Below are 20,631 nucleotides of genomic sequence, written 5' to 3'. Positions count from 1 at the left end.
CCGGTGTGGAAAAAGATATATCGGATTTCATTAATAAATGTGATGCGTGTCAAAGAAATAAACATTTTAGATATATTAAGGAACCACTTTCAATTACAACAACGTCATCAAATTCTTTTGAAAAAATATTCTTAGATTTAGTCGGCCCTCTTGAAAAAGATGATGAGGGGTATTCTTATATTCTTACAATACAATGCGAGTTAACTAAATACTTAGTTGCTACTCCCATTAAATCAAAAACTACCGAAAGCGTGGCAAGGGCGTTCGTAGAACATTTTATATTAAGGTATGGTATTCCAAAGACGATTGCTACGGACAAAGGAACGGAGTTCATGTCTTCTACAATGAGGGAGGTAAGTAAACTTTTAAATATTCGGTCGGCAAAGGTTCGCGTCAGCATATCATCATGAGAGCATCGGCGCGCTTGAGAACACACACAAAAGTTTAGGTAACTATCTCAGAATTCATTGCAGAAATAGTTCAAGGTCATGGAGTCAGTGGTTACCATATTGGCAATTTTCTTATAATATTACAGTACACACAGAAACAAAGTATACCCCTTATGAGCTTGTTTTTGGACATGTATGTATCTTACCAAATAATCTAACTTCAAATGTTGATAAACTGTACAATTTCGATAGTTATCCACTAGAACTGAAATTTAGGTTACAAAGAGCACATCAAGACGCTAGGGAAAATTTAATTGTTAGTAAACAAAATAGAAAATTATTATATGATTATAAAATAAACCCGATTTTATACAAAAAAGGAGATCTTGTGTTATTAAAAAATGAAAATTGTTCTAAATTAGATAGTTTATACTTAGGTCCTTATATTGTTGTAGACGATATGGCACCAAATGTGAAAATTGTGAAAAGTGGCAAGGAAATAATAGTACACAAAAACAGAACTAGGCCTTATTATTCTTAAAATAAATCAAGTCATTCATTATATTATGTGTGAGCACTATTGTCGCCAAGTGTACTTTAATACTTTAGTATCTAATTGTTATTGTTTAAGGTGGATCATGTATCACGCTACTATGGAATAATCGTCCTATGTTATGCATAACATTGACTTGTATTCTTTAAATATAAGTACTTAATTTTGTATTTAAAAAAAAATGTACTATATAATCATTTTTTTTTTTGTTTTATGGGGAAGGTGTAGAGTAGAAATACTTTACGTATATATGCTGCTATATTATTGTATGTTCTAGGCTATCCTAAGCCAGTTCTATGTCGGGGTTCCTATAATAAACACGTATTATTTGAAACAATCGTTTGATTCCACACCCGACACCTCAATATAATAACTATCAAAGTTATTACCGTTATAACCAATTTCTCTTCAGATACTTAAGACTTCTTAAGCACTCCTAATCTAGGTCTCTCTTCAGACATCACATAAAATAAGCACCTAAGTAGTATCTAGATTTTGTTTATACCGAGAATTACTCGAAAACATAAAAAATAGTCCATATTTACTTACTCCGAGTTACTCCCAAAAAGGGTTGAAAGTTACTTATGGCTCCGGAGATGAATAAATAATTATATTTTGGCCGTAAGCCGTATGAAAGCTGTTTGTGTTTATGTCAAACAAGATTTTAAGCCTGATTTATTGACTTCCTCTAAAGTCTCTTATAGAATTATTAACGAAGAGGATCGTGGTCCCATTGTCATTACGTTTAACTTTGAGTTTCAAAGAACGGATTAGATATTTTGATGAGCGCCAAGTAAATAGATAAACATGATAACGCCGAGAAGTCTAGAGTGTAGGCAGTATATCGTATAAAAAAAAAGATTTTCCAAAGTAAATAATTGTCTTTACGAAATTTTCGTCACCTAAAAATACCGGTCTATAAAAGACATCCAAAAAAGGAAAACTTGCTTATCTCCCCTGTTTCACACAAACAAATACTTTCAATATAATAACATCATCTTCAGATCTCATTTACGAACAAAACATAAGCTTTTAAAAGGAAACTTGAACATCACAAAGATTTTCGTAACTAAGTGGAAATATATTTTTGGTTTAGGGGTTACTATAGGCTCTTTAAGCAGGATTGCTGACGTGAAAGCGAGACACGAGACGAGAGTAGCGTATAGCGTCTCGCTTCCACATTGTAAACCAACCTGTCTTATGAGCTCTTACTACACCGACAGCCCTGTGTTAAAACAATGCACAGCAAAATATCGTCCTGAAATATCAAGCTGCCTTTGTCCCTCTCAATAAAATGAAGAGAGAAACAAACATTTAACGTCACTCAGCTAAGTGTCTCACTTAGATATGCCTGTAAACATTTCCTACATCTATTACTTACGTACGCAGCTGCAACGGGAACCAGGCAGGCCGTCTGTTGAGGGGTTCAAGAGGCGCGGATACGGGAGCAGGTCTAAAGGATTTCAGGACCCGCTTCACAATGCGAGCACTCAAAGCAAACACTGCTCCCATAAGCCATGCCCCGGCTAGCGCTGCGAGCACCACCTGATGACGAAAGAAAAGGTTCTCACATTGATGCCAGAATTTTGGCGCCACGATTAAGGACTTCAATTGGGTCCGAAACTAATCGAGCAGCCTCGATAAATAGGTACGGGTGAGTAAACCGTTGTATCATTTTAATAATGAGTCATCCTGATGGATGTGAATATAAAAATAGAAATTCACTTTAAGGTCAGTTCTGCTTTTAAAGCTCTACTATGTTCAAGAACCGTGGTATTAGCGTGGCGCGAAAGCCTCTCCTTTCCGCAGGCTAACAATCAGTAAGTTTTTTTTTTTAACTAAGCTTTCAATACTTTCAATAAAGAGAAGAAAAATATATTTGAATAGGTATATAATTATTTATATTTAAATAAACAAAAAAGAAACGACCATAACAATAGGAAACCCGATTTTCTGAAAAGTCAGATACATTTTCTTGTAATTCAAACTTACGTAGGTCCCAAATGAAAATTTACTCGTTGTTTTTGCCGAAGGGTCTGTAACAAAATATTATCGTGAGTTTACGTAGTAAGTAACAATTTCATCATAAAATTTGTTTAAAACTTTGTAATAGGACTGGTTAAATAAGGCTTCCATATAAAGTTATCTAAATTAAACATTGCTTTGCAGAACGGGAAATAATTTTATACTGTGATCTACAATACGACTATTTCACTTCTATTTTTTTTTAACTATATTAACTATTATTACATATATTATTTGTCTATATTATCTATTGTAACTCTTATAGCCATTATTGTCATAATCCTAGAGTTTTCCCAATTTCGTATGGGTCGGCTTCTGGTCTCACTGGATATAGCTAGCTAGTTCCAGTGTGCTAGTTTTCAAGAAGCGACTACCTGTCTGACCCAGTTGGGTAACAAGATTGTCAGACTTTTAGCTACCAAAACCGACTCTAAGATGTGTATAATAGTGTGATCGTCCTGTGATCGATCAACTGCTTGATCAACTGGTCAGTTGGAATTTAGCCACTGGCTCCTCGCTTATCCTTAATACAATAAAGTAGGTACTTATATTCTACTGTAACGTCCAACGGAAAAAAAACCTTACCAAAAGCAGTGGCATTGCCCGCAGGTCCCACACACCCTCTATCATCAATCAAATTCACTCTAGCTAATAACTTCACTTCGGGAATCAGAACTTTGACTCCATTTGCACTTCGCACACTTTGCGCACTGGTTGGACCACTTTTGACTGTATTTACACTTTGGTCCCCACTTCGGTCTCCACTTTTATCCCCAGTTCGTTCCACACTTCGTTCGCTTACAGGAAGCAGTAGCCATCGCGTTGTGTCTCCCTCTGATACGTATCCATCGGCATCCACTTCACGAGTTACAGTGTTTGCGAACCATGGAGCTGGATGAGCATCTGACACCATTTGTTTGCCCAGACTGAGGAAAGAAGGTAAATAAGAATACGTCTTTTGTTTTCTTAAACACTGGAATTGAAAAGTATCCTAAAATGTTTGTTGTTGTTGACTATTGAGTTGAGACTGGTCATCAGTAATGAATAAGCTTTTTAGAATTATTATTCTTTCAGAACTCCAAAGCCTTGGCTTACCTATCATCATAGTAGAAGGATGATAGCAAACAAATAAAAATAATATAAATAAATACTGCAAAACACTGCTTCAGAAAACGTTAATCTTGTGTTCTTACGAGGCGTGGTCAATATAGTTTGAGAATCTTCAAAAATCAATTAATCTAAACTCTGTCAATCAAGAAAACAAACAACTCTTGGGGCATTCCATATATTATCTTATCTAAAACTTGTCCGGAAATTGATTAAACGGATGGATTAAATTGAGCCTAATGACAGATTGCTGTTCGATCAACGTCGTTCATTCAGGGAAATTTTGGCATACCAATTGTAATACGTAATCTTAAACCACGATATTGCAAAAAAGGTCATCATATAAAGGAACAACTCTTTATTTCAACTAAAAAAATATATTTCTTTTTTCTCCTGACGGCATCACATGTATTTTTTTTACCACAACTTTATCAAAAGCCATTACCATCCACTTTTATTTTGACCATATTATCATTACAAGACATTATTATTTGTATCTTCATTGAACACTTATTTGTATACAAACCTGATCACATAACTGTGCTTTCCCAGCTTGGCTGAGGGCAGTCTTTGAGGGTAGGCGGGTCTGGGCAGGGTCCAGCTAACATTGGTGAACATCTCGCCTTGGATGGTGACGGTCTCAGCTGTGACCTCCGGCGCTGGCAGGCGTGGCGAGTGAGCGCAAGAGCATACGCCTACCACACATTCTGGAGCAGAAAAGATTTTGTAAAACTTACTCTTTAAAACGTTTCTATTCCTTAAAATAAATAAAGAATAAGTTTACAAAGAAATAAAAGAAAACTGCAAGATTCATTTATATTACCAAGTTCATTACAGCGTCGTAGCAAGAGATGTAGATTTCAATCGCAAGAGCAAGAGCATAAAGAAAAGACTCGTTATGCAGAATTCGTTGTATATTTTTGCATATCTTAGATTCATAATAGGAAAAAGAACTACAAAACTATCGATAGCTAATCAAGTCAAGACACTGTATATTTTTATTTCATGATGTTGGAGCTTGTCTATGGAGACGCCAAACAAAATGAAACACTGAAAAATTTACGCAACAAAAATAATTTGGATTACATCCCAAAATTCCGAAGACAAAATAACGTAACAACGATGAACGAGTATTCATCCACAATTTTCTAAATCTATAATTATAACTGTTGATATTACAATGTCAGACAACTTCCTGTTATATCCAAATATAAAACTTTAATCTAAACGATTGCATTGTATTTGCAATGAATGAGAGAACATACTGTGTTTATCTTGCTCTATATTTAACTCCATTAGCGACGAAATATTGAGATGTTTCCCCAAACACGAGTCTCACGCAATGTTAAACAGGCAACATCCGATCAGACGTTTTAAAATACGTGTAGTAGTAAATTTTGGGGAAAATAACGGAAAATGTATTTTTTGCCATGTATTGAATGATTATAGTACAAAACATTAAATAGTTTATTTGACTATCCCGACTTATTATACAAATGAAAGCATGGTATGTCGATCCGATATTCTGATACCAACTATTTTTTGGGAGCGTTTTTACTGCCAACAAACTTTTATCTGATTTCGATTTGAAAGAAAAGCTTTGCTTGATATCATCAAAGAGAGTTAAAACGTAAGCAAATCAAGAAAGTACGAGTTATATGCTAGTCACATCAACAGTGACAAAAGTTCTATTTTAATCAAAAAAGCAACAACCTGACTGCAAAATACTAACAAGAACTAATCTCGACACTCGATAAATTTCTTCTCCAATATCATTAATAATTTCTTTATTCTCACCATCAAGTTCCACATGGAGGTTTGCGGAAGTGTGCCCATCCCACGGGTGGGCAATCAGACGCACCATGTACGCGCATCCCGGTCGCACAGCGCACATCTCCGCTACGGGGTTCGAGAAGGCAGGGATCAACCACCACGTCGCCTCCTAAGAAAATAAGATAATTTACCCTTAAATTATCTTGAAACCTATCATCGCTTCATAATGTCTGTTGAAGTTGGGGAAAATTAATTGCGCACTACACGATATCGAGCTTTTTCTCTCATATTTTGTCTTAATTTAAGAGTTCCTTGAGGTATTGTATTGTAATTTATTGTCGAGACGAAGCACTGCACGGACGTCTTGCATCTCTTCTGCCACCAAGGTATTTTTACAGGTGGTTAAAGTGTTGAACCCCTGATCTCATCTATCAAAATCTGTTAAACAAAATGCTTTGACTTGAAATCTATTTACTAGAATGATGTAGGAAAGTCACTCACCCCAGGAATGTTGTATTCATAACACATCGGTGACTGACAGTCTACCGTATCTGTTATGCTTCGCACCTCCAACGAATAGTCCTTTGCTGGTCTTCCTGTTAAACAAATGAAGGTAAGAATTGAATTTCTGTTGTTGGAAGGCTGTAATTGAGGAGCTCGTGGCTAACCTATAACCGCATAAGTGATTCGATCACAAGTTAAGCTATGCTTGACGCGGTTGGTCCGTAGATGGGTGACCATCTTTGTTATAACGAGTTCCTCCGTGTTTCGGAAGGAACGTTAAATTGTGGGTCCCGGCTGTTACTCCTACATCTTTGACAATCGTTACAGGTACAACAACAACAATGACAACCAGTCTAACAAAGGGGTATCGTGTTGCCCAGGCAACAAGGTTGAGGCGGTCAGATAGTGCAGTCGCTCCTTGTAAAGCACGGGTAATTAGCTAAAACCGGTTGGACTGGTAGCCGATCCCAACATAGTTAGGAAAAAGCTAGGCCGATGTGATGATGGAAGGCAGTAATTTTTACTGTAATAATTTGGTGAGATAGATGTAATAAATAAATATGTATCCACGCGTATTTATCGTGATCGCCCAACTAGTATTGGACATAACTGGATCCTACATCAGAGTTCATGTGGCAACGTGCTCCCGATAAATACGCGTAAGCAAACCCTTCTTAAACAGTTACGTTTGTTTTTGTATTTTATGTCTATTCTAAGCTCTAGTGCAAGACTTTACGTTAACATTAAAGTCACTCGTCCTGGAAAACAAACTAGCCACTACCTGATCAGCGGACCAAGAAAGAGACGGTTCGCATCATCGTACGCCTTGCGCCTCGCCTCGTGATTCTGGGCTAAGCACTAGAAAGGGTGCTTATGTCTGACATATCCAAACGCCTAAAAACAAAAATAGGCACGTGGAGCCTCAAAATTTCACTTGTCTCATATTGAAGACAAAAGAAGCTGATTAATTAGTACTCGCTGAAAAAGTCTTTCGATTTCCCACGACGCTTAAGTTGAGCAATGAAAATATACAAATATTTGATCAGTATTACTTGTGTAAGCTCACGATATTTATAGGAACAATATCCTGCGTATGTTATCATACATTCTGTGTCGAATTAAGACGAATAAACAAGACATCCGTCAGTACCGCCGTATTTCTTAGAAGAAAAAGGAAAAATGGGGATATTGTTAATATTGTTATAAAGGTACTTCGAAATGCTCGCGAAATAAATTTTCCGTGGTCTTAGCATAAAAAAAAACTTAAATTGGAAGCGTTTTTTTAAACATTATTGAGTCATTTAAAGCACAGAGCAGCTATCCTTCCAGAAATTAAAAATTACATATAACAAGTATACTATAAATATTGCCACTGTCACTCAAAATCTGAACGGTAAACGCAGTAGGCTGCTAAATCAGTTCAGGCATTCAGAACTCTGCGTCAGCTCATAATTAAGGACTCCAGTTGGGTTTGACAGTAGTCGGGAATCACTTTAGGTTAATTAATAAGCGTGATTAAATCTCTGCATTATTTAATAATGTATGGAAACACATTTCGTTTCTATTAGTCCCGTAATTGAGAACTGACATTTTCATAAAATTTTTCTCAGACCTATCCAAAATACACAAAAATTTTCATGAGAATCGCTCGAGCCTTTTCGCAGGTGCTCAATTTCGTTCCATATGACACGAGAATATTATATAATAAAGATTAAAAAGCTTATTATTATAAGCATATATTATGGACTAGCTGTTGCCCGCGACTTCGTCCGCGTGGTTAGAAGATATATGTTAGGAATTTTTGAACGAAAGCCCTCGAAGATTAATATTTTTCCCCGTTTTTGCCACATTTTCCATTGTATCTTCGCTCCTATTAGTTGCAGCGTGATGTTATATAGCCCTTCCTCGATTAATGGTCTATTGAACACAAAAAGTTTTTTTCAATTTGAACCAGTAGTTCCTGAGATTAGCGCGTTTAAACAAACAATCAAACAAACAAACTCTTCAGCTTTATATATTAGTATAGATGTATGCATAAGCAACGCAATCTTGTTTTGGACTACAACAACGCTACAAAAAATGCAGCAAGATTCACAGCAGATATATTCACACAAAACAATTCAAATATGTTTTTGTTCGCACATAATTCCTACCTATATTCTGAATGATGAATGATGAGAACAGGAACGATTAACGAGAATTATGATTTAAACCAAATGTCTGATGAGTAATGCATAAACAGTACGAGATTAATGTGTTTTGGTAAAATATATTCGGTCTAAATAGCCAAGTACGGTATTCTATTCTCCTATTTTGGCCTTACACAATATGATAGCTTGAATTTTGCCCCGATTCTGCTATTTACAATGGCCGATGAATGAATGGTAATTGGATTAAATTTGAAACTATTTCTATTTCATTTGCAAACATAATAATTGGAAATTAATGGAATACCATTAATTTGGGGTGGAACACTCACTGTTAATGACAGTGAGTGTTCCACCTGCCTTTTTTTCGCCTCCCTTTTTTTTTTTTGTCCGGGGTGAAACTCTAATGACTTCAACCCACGCCGAGGGCACGGCGAGGGGATATGTCGGACTCCCACCGACTAAAAACACCCCGGGCCCCTTCAAATGCCTGAGCCAGAGCCACGGGATCGCTCGCGCATGCTTCAGCGCGACCCTGACTTCCACCTGCTACCTTGGTGTTGGAACCTAAAGTACCGTGCTCCGACATCTGCGTTTTGGTGTTTGTATCACTTTTTCTTGCACTGGTTTATAAATAGCTATAGCACTCACTAAAGACGAGGCTTTTTCATTGGTTATTGGTTGGAATTTTTCAAAATCTATTCAGTAATTCTTAAGATCACCTCCAACACCGGCGCAAACTCACAAACATTATCTCTTAAGAATATTCATATATATTTTTACATAGTATACACAACATGCATTAGTGAAAATCACGGAACATTATCAATATAAACATAACTTGCCCACGTGATGAATTAATCATTCAAGCAACACTCAGATAACAGCTAAATTCGTACGATAGTCGTCTTATCTGATTCAGGAATCTTTCTTTACAAACAAAGAGTTTCTTTGAAATACCTTAAATACAAAATGACTAATATTTGTGATTATGTATTTAATGGAAGGACTAATTAGATAATTTAATAAACCGTAGGGCATAATCTTTCCTTAAAAAAATCTTCTGTACAAAGACAGATATAATTATATAATATTTATGCGTTTCTTTTACATAGTTTCTTCAAAATTTTTTTTCGAGAATAACTGTTGAGGAATTTTCGTTAGTCTGATGCATAATGATTTATATAAAACCTTTTGACCAACTCTCATTTTTATCGGGAAACTAATTCGGTTTGACTAGCAATCCCGCTTCCACGACGCTGAATCAGCTTATAACGAACGACTCCGATTGAGCCAGAAACTAGTCGTGCGATCACGATAAATACGCGTGAATAAATCGTTATTTATTAAATCGACTGACGATCACAATTTGTTTTTGTTAAATTTACTTTGACTGGGTTTCGTTGTATTATTTTTAGGCGATAAACAATGCTGGTACAGTAACAGATGTTTGTGAAATAACAAGAGGAAGGGCAGAGCCGATATATGTATAGAAAACTTGTGTTTCGTGTGTTTGTTTTCTCTGAGTATTAGATAAGGAAAAATTCTGAAAGCTGAAGCTGTAATCTGTGATGATGTTTAAATAAGACGCACTCAAGAGATCTGTTTGATTTTGCGGTTGGTATTCAATAATATTGTTTTAACAACAAAAACATACAACCGACTTCAAATAATAAACTTATTAAATTGATTTAATATTTCAAACTTGATTACATTGATAGAAAAAATAACAGCTATTTCATGATCGAAATCATGGGTTCAGACAGTCCAAATTTCTGAGGAAACAAACGCAAAATACAGATCAATTGAGAACCTCTTCTTCTTTGCTCTTTTTTTTCGGTTGATAAATCTCGAGTTTTATCCAATCGATTATGATAGGTAAGCAGAGGCCTGAACGCCACGTCTTAAAGTGATATTCGAAGAGTCGTAGTCGAAAAGAGATGCCGCTCTACGCCATGTATTGCGCTGTCACGTTTCCACAAACATAATAATATTACGCTAAGACGTGTTGGTCGGCCCTAAGAATTTAACAACAGATTCTCTTGATCATTTACAATCTGATCAGACATTTGTCGTTACATAATTAATAAAGCACATTATAAGCGATATCGTGGATACACTGATTATTAGGGCTGGCTGGTTTTGTGTGAAATGCGAATTATGTTTCTATTGCTATCTTCATAACGTTTAGTTGTGACTCACTTATTAGAACTATAATTGAACTGAAACTGTTATTATGAGAAGATGTTTTTAAACGACTCCCGTAGTAAGAGCATTTAGAACACGCATTCGTGGATCACACAAATGCTTGTCTTACGCAGGGATCTAACCCGCGACGAATCAAGCAGTGTGTTTGGCGTAGTGACCTACGTCACTCAGCTATCCGTGCAGTCGCATTCTCTATCTGAGTCAAATTCTCTAAACTTATGCCAAATAGTCACGGAGAAAATATACTTCTATTCTATGTTCTATCAATAAGAGCTCATGTCATCCGAACACAACGCAACATTCCGACCTACTTCAGTAGAATATATGAACTTACAATCAATTTCTAGACCATTGTTGAGTTAGACAATCTATCAGCATAATCATTTAGCTTTGACCGACTACAGAAGATTGTTGTTCGTTGTTTACTTACAGTATGACGCGTTTGGGAAGTAATTGACGTATATTAGGTATTTATAGCACATAGTTCTGATTCTTGGTTAAAAATTAGATGTAAGAGAATTCTAGAGAAGTCTTAGATTTTTTTTTTGTTGTATTTTTGGAACTAAAGTCAATTAATAATTAGTTAATTAATATAATAATATTCTCCACAATAAACTATTTCAACGTTTTGGAAATGCCTGAAACGGGTCTCTTTGAAATCTTATGTTTTGGTTTTGTTTGATATCCTTGCATCTTGATTTGATAACTATTGTGAAAGAATCGGTTATGAAAATCATTGTAATGTCTGGATTGCTAATTCTATCTAATAATTAATAATTTGGATCTAATCATAATAATGTTGATTTTGACTTAAAATGAAGGGTACAAAGAAAAGTGGCCTGTAGTCATTTTATAAAAAAAAACTACGAGCCTTTCATAAACCCCAAGTTAAGGAGGGGGGGGGGGCTCTTGACGTCACACTTTCTGATGAAGGGAAGTCGCTGTCAGCCTTATTAGTTTATAGATTCTGTGCTGTCACGTGATAAGTTTGTAAACAATCATTCGACATATATAAAACACACAAATATATCTAAGTGACATTGGCATTAGTTTGTTTACAGGTTCTATGACATCACATTATGGCCGTAATTATTACAACGGTTTGGAACCCAACATTTTTTTTATTAAAATAATTGAGTCTAGGCCGCTTGGAATTTAGTTAACTAATTTTATTAGGTTTGTTTGTCGGTCGTCCGGGTCGAGTCTGGATGAGGCTAGCACATTACCGTAGAAATTGGCACAAAAAAGGGGAGGCATATGCCCAGCAGTGGGAGGATAAAGGCTGTGGATGATGATGATGGTGATGATGTTGTTACAAATTTGATCTGAGACACGTAGCCTATTGCACATAATCAAAATGCATTTATTCAAGTTAGACTACCAGGTACAAAGTAGATCTTTTTGGATGTCAAAAATACAAAGACAGCTCTCCTCATCACCCACTCTTCACCGCTTTCTAAGTGTTCTGTGAAAACGAAACAGCTCAACAAACTAAGCTCACCCCTTTTTTGTTAAGGCGGGGGAATCCTCTCAGACATCCACTCCCTAGGCTGAGGAAATGTGTAGTGTCAGATTTATACTGACTAAACCTGAACCACCGTGCTATGTCATCCGCGTTTTTGTGTCACAGTATGGCAATGCGTTGCAATCCTTCATACACCGACCGCGGGCTTCCACCGGCCCGCACTACTGGCCGGTAGAAGCCACCATAATTTCTCGTGTAGCGTGGAGGCCTACGTGTAATTAAGCTCCTGCTTACAATATTTTATGTGGCATAACAGTTCTATGACCTAAACTAGTTACATAAAAAAAAGCTACGGATTGCAGTCCGGGAGTGCTGGCAGAAGTGAAAACTTGAAAAAACTTGTTGTGCATTTTTGATATTACTATCATTTATGTGGTAGAATACAATACTTATTTATTTCGATACGGTGCAGTATTGTGCTAAAGACGTTTAAGTCCTAAAAAATTTCGATCAGGTCACGTGTCCTGACGCGAGTTTAACAGTTTTTACTCATTACAAAAAGAGTATACAACGCCGCTAAAGAAGTTTTCACTTAAAAAAACTTACTTAGAGATGGAATCCAGGACACATTGAACTTGAGTTCGTGGTCAGAGTCCTTCAGCGGCAGAGGAAACACTTCAAGCTTGTGCGGCAGACCAGCGTGCCGGACTGGGTACCGGTCTGGAGGCCCGGGGTCGTCTTTCTGCAAAGAAAAGGCAAATTAATACTTTATTTATAAAAACGGAACAGATTGTAGTACATGTAATCGTTTTTACAATGTGGGTAGTAACACAATGTATAAAGTTAAACAATGACAATCAGGTATATGTCTTTCATAGCCTAGCAAGGAGTAACAGTGCCAATTAGAATACTACCGGACCAAGGGAAATCTGGTAGACCTTCCCTGGTGTATGATTTATGTTCTCAAAGGGTTACGAAGAATAGAGGTTGGTAATGACCCCTTATCATTATCAATGAGCTCAATTTTATAAATATAGGTAGCGAGAAGTAGAAGGAGTTTACAGACGCCTCCCTGCTTCGAGGGTTTTTTTACGCAAGAAATTAAAGAACATATAATATTAGTGGTTTATTATAGTTAGTCTGGAATTTAGTAATAATTCCAATTTTCCTTTTGTTCTCGAAACGAGGCTTAATTATGGCTTAAGATATCAAACTACAATTTTAATTAGGTTACTAAAAATACAGATGTTTCTAATTTCGATATAAAATTATTTTATTCCGAAAATGATTCTGAATTATTTTGCAAGAAATTCAAAACTACGATACGATGCCATAAAAAAACAACAGCAAAAAAGGTCAGGAACTACATGAACGGTGATTTTTTGTTTTCAATACATTAGCTCTATAAAACCACGAAACATAATTGCAATTGGCCTTCTCCTGCAATTTATAGCAGAGTTGCACACGATACTCGGGCACGCCAATGAAAACATAAGAAAAATATCTCTTGATATGTCAGACCAGTAAATATGAAAATGTTCCGGTTATTCATATTACGAGAATTACGATTTACTAAGAATTTTGCCCAAGTTTACGGAAAAGAAGTCAGACTTCCGCATTTTTTTCTGTAGCCAAAATGTTTTTGTATTAATGTGATCGAATATATTATGGGTTATATTATGCCCGATTTGATTTATGAATAATAGCAGTCATTTTTAGGTGACGCGTCGGTATCAGTGATACCAGTCGACTGTCGACATTGAAATTTGCTGTATCAGTATACTCACGTGTATTTAGTGAGTGCCCAACTAGTTTCGGATCCAACCGGGGTCCTTAATCATGAGCTAACGCGGTGGGGTCGCGTGTCGAACTCTCTTTATAATGAACCGTTATCACGATAGTTACTATAAAAATATAGTTTAAAATTTATTTATCAATTATGACCAGAATTCAGAAAGATATTATTTCCCTTGTATTCAACATGAAATATTGTGAAAAAATATACTTTTTTTTCTTTACGTGTGATTGAATAACGACATGGAGCAGAATTTTAAACTGAAGAAATAAATCTCAGATGTGGCGGTTAAGTGATAATGAGTAAGTGATATGCACAATAATTACACCACTTATGACTTGGCTGTCCAAGAATCAATCGAAAATCATACCACTATGCTAACTGCTGCTTACATAAAATTAATAAACAAAACAAAAATACAAGATGATTCTTCCTTAACTCATCAACCTTAATAATAGGAAAAAAATCAATCAATAATTGAGAGTACAAGGGCTTTGGAATTTATACCTCGTAATGTAATTAAAGGTTCTTATTGAAACCTTATTGAAGGGCTCTTGAAGGGATTTGTTTGCCGAGATACCTACGACCAACTCTTCAAGTAAGATTTGCGGTTGTGTGAGCGAGATAGCACGCTAGACAGCGTAAACGGTATCTCTTTTCCACATCTGCAATAGTGGTATTTCTAAAGGTGCTCGTAGGCCTTTAATAATGTCAAGAGGTTTTTAAGGTAACTTTGAAAACTGGGAAATGTTTTTACATTATTCTTAGTAGACTGAGTTCTGCGGTTTTACATCGGATTTATTTATGATTCTCAAATTATTTTTTAATAAACAATGTGTAAGTATTTTGTCAGAAAAATGTTAAGTAGGGTTTCCATTAAATACGTTAAGTATTGGCTTCTAGTTTAAAAAAGATCGGTAGTCAATGTTATTGTTTTCAGCTGAATGTCAGCGGGAAAGTTTGTTTGAACCTTTTAACCACTGAACGGATTTAGACGAAACTTGCTATACAGGTAGTTGGTAACCAGGATTAACACATTTTATCCCCATTTTTTATCACGTAGGATCATTTCTGATTTGCAGCGGTCGAGCCCATGGGCAACAACTACTATCACATAATTTAATTAAGACTAGTTGTCAGATTTTTGAAGTGAACTGCCTACTTGTACGAAAATATTTTTGTACACGAATTTCGATTCGTTCAATGGATAGATATAATTTTAAACACGCTTGATAACCGAACAGACCGGTCTAGTTATTTTCAGAATTTTATTTATAAATTCTAACGTAATGAAGCAGTTTACAATTTTTGATTGATAGCTAAAAAACAGCGAATAGATTACACTTCAATATTAGACATTTATAAATAAATATCGAACTTTATAAACATGTTGGGAGCGGTTTTTTCAATATTTTTATGCAGTTTATATTAGGTTGGTCTTCCTGGATTCCAATGGTCTGATGCAGAAGTACAGTTCATACTACTGGAATTGGAAAGACTTGGAAATATGGGTGACTGTCCAATTTTGTTTTCGGAATTGATGATCCTTTTTTTCCGGGGTGAAACGCTAAAGACTTCAACCTACGTCGAGGGCACGGCGTAGGGATATGTCGGAGTTCCACCGACTAAAAACACCCCGGGCCCCTTCTACTCCTTTAACCAGAGTCACGGGATCGGCATTGGTGATAAGCCGCTATAAGACCCGCGGGAGGTTTCATAGACATTTAAGTCTCGTCAAAAGACATCTAAACTCAAGCATTCGTGGATCACACACGCGTGGATCGAATCCTGCGCACGTAGCGCAAAGTGCGTCTGGCTTGATGACATACCACATCTGTGCGTACAGTCAATGTCACTTGAACTTTGATAATATCCAGCAAAATATCATAATCTCTTTTGATGCATTATTTTTTTTGATGCATTAAGTGACCCACTTCGTCTGTATCGCTTTCACTGGTGAGTGTAGGCAGACTAGAAGGAACAATTTTATCCATTTAATTCTGATAAATGAATCCTCATTCGCAATTTGATATAATAAACGCAAGTATCGTATTGATTACTTTTATACAATCAGGTGAAAAGCGATCTCATAAGAAGTGATACTATTTTAAAAAAAAGGTTATACCTAAACCTACATCAGAGGGCCTACCACCGCCTTCTATAGAAAACAAAAGCCTCTGTGTAAGCGAGGCAGAGCGCTACAAGACGTAGAGCGACTTCTCTGCTTCACTGAGTACGTCAATTTAATTTTATTAGAATGTCATAAAACTTTTTTCCAAAGTAGTTACAAAAAAAAATGTGTTACATGAAATATCTTTCACAGGACATAATTTCCAGTTTGAAGGTGACTTATATACCAAAATCGATCAATAAAGGTCAAATTCGCATGACATCATGGCTTTATTTAGTGCGTACGGTAGTTCGTTATCAGCCACGGTCGTAGCAGTCACACGAGACGACTGATTTGGTAATAATCCCCGTTTTGCATGTAGCCTTATCACGTATAGGAATGGCGGTATTGTTGTATCTGATTACAGATATTATAGTTTGGTGATAGTGCTAAATGTTATTGTTATTGCTGAAAAAGAGAGATGATTAATTAGTATGTGGACTATAGTTGCCAATTTTCATCAATCGGTATACCTTGAGGACGTTAGTTAGGCCGTAATTCCATGTAAGAGCGTTGAGCACGGTATTTAACTGAATGACAAATGCCATATTATAAGGTATTCAGTAGATAAGATTTTTTGAAGTATCTGGCCGGTTCATGACCAGTTGGAACCGCCCACCAAGAGCCATCATTGTAATGTTTTAAAGATATTTTAAAGATTCTTGATTATAGCCCGGTACGAAAGTCTGAAAAACGATCATCCTAAGATAATCACCGAAAAATAACCAGTTATACAAAGATTGACAAGACGACAAAGACCATGACTCCAAAGTTAATTTCGTAGTTAAGGTTAAATACAACCTTGCCAATAGGAAACAATTCACAGTTAATGGCGTTAAACAACGGATCAAATTTAATGGTAATGACGCCAAACGTTTATGGGACAGTGCGATTAATTTACTAACGCCAATCGATACAACCCGCCTCTTAGTATACCCATAAAATATTCACAGTGAGCGCAATAGAATTAAGGAAGGAATTGGACCAATAAGGAAGGCGACCTTTCTGCTATTTATATCTTTTGCGTCCCCGTTATGACTTTACGTGTAAGGTACAAAGTTTATTGATTTTTCTGAAGAGAACATTAGTATCTATGTTCAAAAGTACGCCCTTAATGTAGAACAGTTTTGGTAACTTTTTATGCATTGGGTCTACTTTTCCATTGCTAGATCTGATCAACTTGTCGGCATTGTCAAAGCAAGCTACGACCATTTTTGGCTTGGTTATGATAAGCAATTTTGGGATGCCTTTAGACTTTTCTAACACTTCTTCTCTAAACACGACAGGTAGGTACGCATTGAAACATTGATAGGTACGCGTCGCGACATGATGAATTCAACGAAATGAGGAAAATACATCTTTCCAAGAAAAAAAACACGATATCCATAATACAACACAAGTAATAATACAAGTATTAATATGGCCATTTTTAATTTAATAAAACAAGTAATGATAAATGTAGATAAAAAAATCCCTATATGTTCAATATATACGGATATGTCTAAAGCCTTTGATCGGGTGAGCCATGATTTACTATTGAAAAAACTTAACGCCTATGGTATCAGAGGCAACGTCCTTAGTTTAATCCAGTCATATCTTTGTGGTCGTCAACAATATACTGAAATTTTAAATGTTTGTAGCAATTCCAAATTTGAAAAAAAATACGAATCGTCTTCCAGAATAATTAAATACGGTGTACCACAGGGAAGTGTATTAGGACCTCTTTTATTTTTGGTGTACATCAACGACTTCCCACGTCACGTCAACCATCCAATGATCCTATTTGCAGACGATAGCACAGCTCTAATAAAATGTATAAAGAAAGAATCATATGAAGATGATGTCAATAATACACTAAAAACTATAATCAACTGGTTAAATAATAACAACCTTTTGATAAATATAAATAAGACCAAAATAATGCACTTTCATCAAAGATTACTCCCTGATACCCTAAATATTAATTTTAAAGGAACATCTATTGAAATGGTAAATAAAACAAAATTTTTAGGTATTCATATAGACAGCCAACTGACATGGAAGACACATGCTGATCACATATGTCAGAAATTAAGTTCATCTGCCTATGTACTATTTAACCTGTCTAAAAAAGTAAATGTGAAAACTGTTTTGATTGCCTACCATGGGTTAGTAGCTTCTGTACTAAGATTTGCTGTAATATTCTGGGGCAACTGCAGCGAAAGGGACGCAGTCTTCAAAGCCCAAAAACGCTGTATAAGATCCATCTTCAACATTAAAATATCGGACAGTTGTCTACCTTTTTTCAGATTGTATAATTTAATGACTTTCCCATGCATATATATTTTCGAAGTATGTTTATTTGTTAAAATTAACTCTCATTTATTTCCTACATTAAACGAAACCAGGAAAAGATCAGTCAGCTTAAGATTGCAATATAAATATCTGCTTCATACAGGTACATATAAAACCGCATTATTAAATAAAAATTTTATTGGTATAGCACCTGTAATTTATAACAAATTGCCAAATAATATAAAAGAAGAGCCTGTAAGATTATTTAAAAAATATTTAACTAATTTCCTGATACAGAAATCCTACTACTCCGTATCAGATTTTCTGCAAGATAACTGTGTAACATAAATATTTGTGTACTTTTGCAAGCGTACTTCACCAGTTTATATAATGTTTTTAATATTATTTACTTAGTAAGTTTATTATTAAGTTTTTGTTATATTAAGATATAGCCACTGTTCTCAACACTTGCTCTAAAATGTTTTTGCATGCCATGCACTAATGGCCGAATGTACATGGATCCTACACACTTGTAACCAACTTATTGTAAACCTACATTCAAGCAAATAAATAAATATTATTATTATTATTATTATTTGTATCTCTTTTCATTCACGGGTTAACTTCAAGAGAAGAGACCCGGTCCTTTTTAAAGGCGTGAACGGGGACACAGGTCCAACGCACAGAGGCCTTCTTGAGAACTTTAATATACAATGTGATGGGGCATCTACTAGGGATAATTCACCTCCGCTCTATGGGAGAACAGAGATGAAAAATCCAAAGTAGATGCAAAACTATTGCAATATGTATGTAAAACTAAATAGGCTATTATATATATATGACATGTTAAGTGGACCAGTTCCTTAAAATTATTCGGAGAACTATGGCATCTGCCTTTTTACACATGGTGATGCAAACAATTAGGCAGGCGGTGACTCGCCGCTCACTAGATGGGCCCCCTATAATACCGTCACGATTGACAGCAGGTGGGCAACACCAGTGCGAGCGGCTAGGGGTGTAGAGAGGTGCGACACCGATTTCACCATCGCGGGTCACGGACCCGGAGCGGGTTTCCTCGTTATTACGCCATTAGACACTTCCACCCCCGAGCATATAGCTCTAGCGACCCCTCTCTAGCCAGCCAGTTAAGGCAAGAAAGAGCTGGGAGTCCCCATAAAGAGTGACCCCCTGGGGCATTCAGGTTCCGTTGTGTCGCTACTCACAAACAGCTCGCCACAAGCTGCCCTGCGGATGTATGCTCCTACATAGACCTTCAGATACATTTTTTATTTATATCTCAAGGTTTGAAAAAGCATACTAATATTCCCTCTGGTCTTGCGTTATTCCCATGATGAGATAACGACTCGCCCCGAGGGGCGATTATTATTATTATTTTCGTTAAATGTTTACATTTCTCGGCGATAACCGCCGGAAGACCTGATGGTACGGGCCTAAGCCAAGTCACCATCAGTATAAATTAAATTTAAGAAAATACATTAGTGAATAGCTGATTGTGTGTTAGTGTTGTGTTGTGAGCTATCAGACTCACACTGCAGGAATTTACGGACTAGTCTACATGTATTTAATATGACTGCTTTTTGCAATAGATGGTATGTGTTCGGAACTAAATTTAAAGTTTTGAGGGACTGGTATAGTTGGCAGGGTATCACTCCTGTTGTGGACAATACTATAGGAACTATCGTAACTTTTTGCAGGTGCCAAATTCGCGTTATTTCATCTCTAAGTTCGGTATACTTAGCCAATTTGTCTGCTATGGTGGACTGCAGATTATGAGTGTTTGGCACTGCAATATCTATAAGATACCCTGTTTTATTTGCTTTATTAATAAGCGTAATATCTGGTCTATTAAAGTGAATAGTCCTATCGGTGAGAATGGCTCGATCAAAATAAAGTTTTGTCGTGGAGTTTTCTAATACCGTGTCCGGGTTATATTTGTAATAAGGAACTATGGAATCAACAAATTTATACTGGTAAGCTAACTTTTGGTGAATGACATTGGCCACTTGGTCATGTCTGTGTTTATAATCGGTCTGGGCTATTGACTTACATGCACCTGTTATATGTTGGATCGTTTCCGACGCACTATTGCATTTTCTACATCTGTCATTAACTAAATTCTTTATTATGTATCTCCTGTAATTCCTAGTTTCTATAACCTGATCTTGGATTGCTATTATGAATCCTTCAGTCTCCGGGAAGA

General features: G+C 36.2%; 1 protein-coding gene across 1 annotated transcript in view; it reads right to left on the bottom strand.

The window, feature by feature from the left end:
* LOC113499058 (fibroblast growth factor receptor 3-like) overlaps positions 1 to 20,631 on the bottom strand; it is a 138,587-nt gene that overhangs the window by 110,837 nt on the left and 7,119 nt on the right. The window contains exons 2-8 of the mRNA XM_026879393.1: positions 12,778 to 12,913; positions 6,349 to 6,443; positions 5,872 to 6,016; positions 4,601 to 4,781; positions 3,553 to 3,893; positions 2,935 to 2,978; positions 2,324 to 2,487 (exon numbers count right to left, since the gene is read on the bottom strand). Of these exons, the coding sequence (XP_026735194.1) occupies positions 2,324 to 2,487; positions 2,935 to 2,978; positions 3,553 to 3,893; positions 4,601 to 4,781; positions 5,872 to 6,016; positions 6,349 to 6,443; positions 12,778 to 12,913 (1,106 nt within the window). The remainder of the gene's footprint in view (positions 1 to 2,323; positions 2,488 to 2,934; positions 2,979 to 3,552; positions 3,894 to 4,600; positions 4,782 to 5,871; positions 6,017 to 6,348; positions 6,444 to 12,777; positions 12,914 to 20,631) is intronic.

Source organism: Trichoplusia ni, chromosome 11, assembly GCF_003590095.1.
Source record: "Trichoplusia ni isolate ovarian cell line Hi5 chromosome 11, tn1, whole genome shotgun sequence".
Taxonomy (NCBI): domain Eukaryota; kingdom Metazoa; phylum Arthropoda; class Insecta; order Lepidoptera; family Noctuidae; genus Trichoplusia; species Trichoplusia ni.
This window is presented reverse-complemented; position numbering and strand designations above follow the sequence as displayed.